Consider the following 3,116-nt stretch of genomic DNA (forward strand, 5'->3'; position numbering starts at 1 on the left):
AGTCTCAGGGTCCTTGAATGTCACAGCATTCTAATTTGTCAAAAATATTAATATATTAATATCCAAAAAAAATTCTGTTAATTAAAGAGTTTTTCTGTCCTACTTCATAAACAACCTTTCTGTGTCAGACTCCGCAGGTCAATTGGCATGAAATGTTTTAACTCTCTTTAATTCACAGTTTAGTGAATAAATCCCAAAGTGACATCGAATGAACACAGTAAGTAATGGGGTAGGGTCGGGTACATGCAGTGACAATCCCTAAATGTTTCATTGTAGTCATTGAATGAATATAATTTTTAATATGAATATCAGTATTTTTGGGTTTGCCCGATGAGCAGGTGCTTCAAACGTTTTTGAATTTCTTGGTGTCTGACCCTGCGATGGTTAATGACTGGGGTTGAGGGTATTAGAGTCTCTCCTGTGTACCGATTAAACACATCTGTATACCAGGTGGTATCTGGCCTGAAATGGATCCATATTAATTGATCCCATGATAACCTGCACCCAGTAGGGTAATTAGACTTCTTTTCCCATTTGGATGAAGCAGATCCCAGTGAGAAGATCATCACTGAAATACTCCGTCAGCATGCGCGTCACTGCCCTTAATGTCAAAGCCCAGGCACTTCATGGCACGAGGATTGAAAAAGCACAGACTTTAGTTCTCAGGTTCTGAGATCTCCAGTGGATCCCTCTTCATGGGGCCATCAAGTAATCTTGTGTTGGGAGGTGTCGTATGATCCCCGTTTCTATGCATGGGGTAATGTTAATCGCTCTCCTTTTCCCTTCCTCTCCATTTTCTCCCCTTTTCCATCTTAATTTCTTTTTCCTTCTCTCTTTTCCTCCTCGAATTGCTGTCCTTCTCCTTCCCATCTGTGCTGAGTTATTGTAATATTGAGCAGCTCATCATTTTATAGTTTGGGATTTTGTTAATTTTCCAATTGAAATAAACAGTATTACTTATATTATATTACTTTTCCATATTCTATAGCTCCAAACACGCAAAAAAATGAACCAAACAGCCGTGACCCACTTTGTCCTCTTGAGCTTCTCGGACCGGCCCGGCAGGCAGATACTCCTGGGGATCTTCTTCCTGTCCCTGTATCTTGTAACAGTCATTGGCAATCTGCTCATCATTTTGCTGGTTTGTTTCGACCCTAAGCTCCAAACCCCCATGTATTTTTTCCTTGGGAACCTCTCTTTTTTGGACATCTGCTTTAGCTCAACCACAGTCCCCAAACTGGTGGCCAATCTCCTCTCCACGACGAAGACCATTTCCTTGAAGGACTGCATGGCCCAGCTGTACTGCTTCTTTTCCATTGGAAATACAGAGAGTTTCGTGATGGCGGTCATGGCTTTTGACCGCTATGTAGCAATCTGTAGACCTCTCCACTACACAGTGATAATGAGCCAAGAAACCTGCTTCGTCCTTCTGGTCTTATGCTGGACATTGTCTTTTCTCCATTCGCTCATCTACAGCCTAATGGCATCTAGACTTTCCTTCTGTGGGACAAACATCCTCGAGCATTTCTTCTGCGACATTCCTCCAATTCTTTACATCACCTGCTCAGACACCTCCGCGTTTAAGCTGGTTCTTTACTCCGAAGGGTCATTGGTGGTGGGTTCCAGCTTTGTAGGCATCATTGTGTCGTATCTGTACATCCTGAAATCCATATTAAACATTTCCTCCTCTGGCCACCGCTGGAAATTATTCTCCACCTGCTCTTCCCATTTAGCCGTGGTCTCGCTCTTCTACGGGACGGACTTATTCACGTACATGGGACTCTCCCGGAGACGCAGCGCTCTCTATAACCAGCTCGTGAGCGTGATGTACGCAGTGGTCGCTCCGCTGCTAAATCCGTTTATCTACAGCCTTCGAAACAATGATGTCAAAACAGCTTTCCAGCGGGTGCTTTTAAAGGGCCGTTAACCCTTATTTATACAGTGAAAAAAATTATTATTATTTTTATTATTATTATCCTTTATTTATATAGCGCCAACAGTTTACGCAGCGCCTAATACAATACATAAATTCAAGGGATATGACAAGACAAGAATTGACAGACTAAGACAAACTGATACATTTGGTGGATACATTTCTGCTTTTAACTCAAATTCTATATTTCTGTTAAGAAATCATTCCAGACACAACAAAGCATTCAGGTTTAATGGAAGTAAAAATGAAGCGCGAGTTATGGGGTAAGAGTGTAAAAAGGTCATGAGTTTGTATATTTATTTTAAAAAAGTTTCTTCCAGATTTTTTCATCTTTAGTAATTGAGGTGAATGTAGAGAATTTAAGGATGACACTTTTCAGCCCCCCCCAATAAAACGCCCAGCTCTGTAATCAGCAGCAGGTTAAATACATACATGTCCTGGAAAACGTGTTAATGGATAGAAATGATTCCAGAAACCTATAGATAAATCATTGGGACACAGATCCCGCTGGCAGATCGGCCCCTCTGGCTCACTCTATTACCCTCTACGGCTTCTGCTGGAAGGCTGTTCCATTTATCCACCACCCTTAATCAGTTGTTGGTCTCGTCTTAGATTCAGGAGACATATGTCTATCCCACGCATGTTTACAGGTCTGTAATTCGGCTGCTCAGTGGAATGTGACATTAATGTAATTCCGTAATTTGTGACCTCGTTCTGAAATGTGGGTAAAATGACGGGTAAAGGAGGCATCTGATGTTTCCGGGTCTTTTCACAATCCCAAGGAAAATAAAACGAGTATATAAAATATTATGTCCTGTCCACTCTTCACTTCACTTTTTTTACACAATTTTTTTCAGCAGATTATAGAAAAACTAAAGCCGTCTGCAAAGGTACATATATAACTCTTTACGACACATATAGAAGGCAGGTCGGGGGTGCAGGTGAGTTGGGGGTGCAGGCATGTCGGGGGTGCAGGCGTGTCAGGGGTGCAGGCGGGCCGGGGGTGCAGGCGAGTTGGGGGTGCAGGCGGGTCGGGGATGCAGGCAGGTCTGGGGTGCAGGCGAGTCGGGGGTGCAGGCAGGTCTGGGGTGCAGGCGAGTCGGGGGTGCAGGCGAGTCGGGGGTGCAGGCGGGTCGGGGGTGCAGGCGGGTCGGGGGTGCAGGCGGGTCGTGGGGTGCTGTCC

At 44.1% G+C, this 3,116-nt stretch overlaps 1 protein-coding gene across 1 annotated transcript; it reads left to right on the forward strand.

Moving 5' to 3' along the window:
* The first annotated feature begins 1,006 nt into the window (after nucleotides 1-1,006).
* LOC149271895 (olfactory receptor 1f45-like) lies at nucleotides 1,007-1,927 on the forward strand. Its single transcript, XM_089507018.1, has one exon. It carries the CDS (start codon nucleotides 1,007-1,009, stop codon nucleotides 1,925-1,927), a length of 921 nt encoding a protein of 306 aa, XP_089363144.1.
* The last annotated feature ends 1,189 nt before the right edge of the window (nucleotides 1,928-3,116 follow it).

This window comes from Sceloporus occidentalis, unplaced genomic scaffold, assembly GCF_023333645.1.
Source record: "Sceloporus occidentalis isolate IW3139 unplaced genomic scaffold, rSceOcc1.0.p SCAF_451, whole genome shotgun sequence".
Lineage (NCBI taxonomy): Eukaryota > Metazoa > Chordata > Lepidosauria > Squamata > Phrynosomatidae > Sceloporus > Sceloporus occidentalis.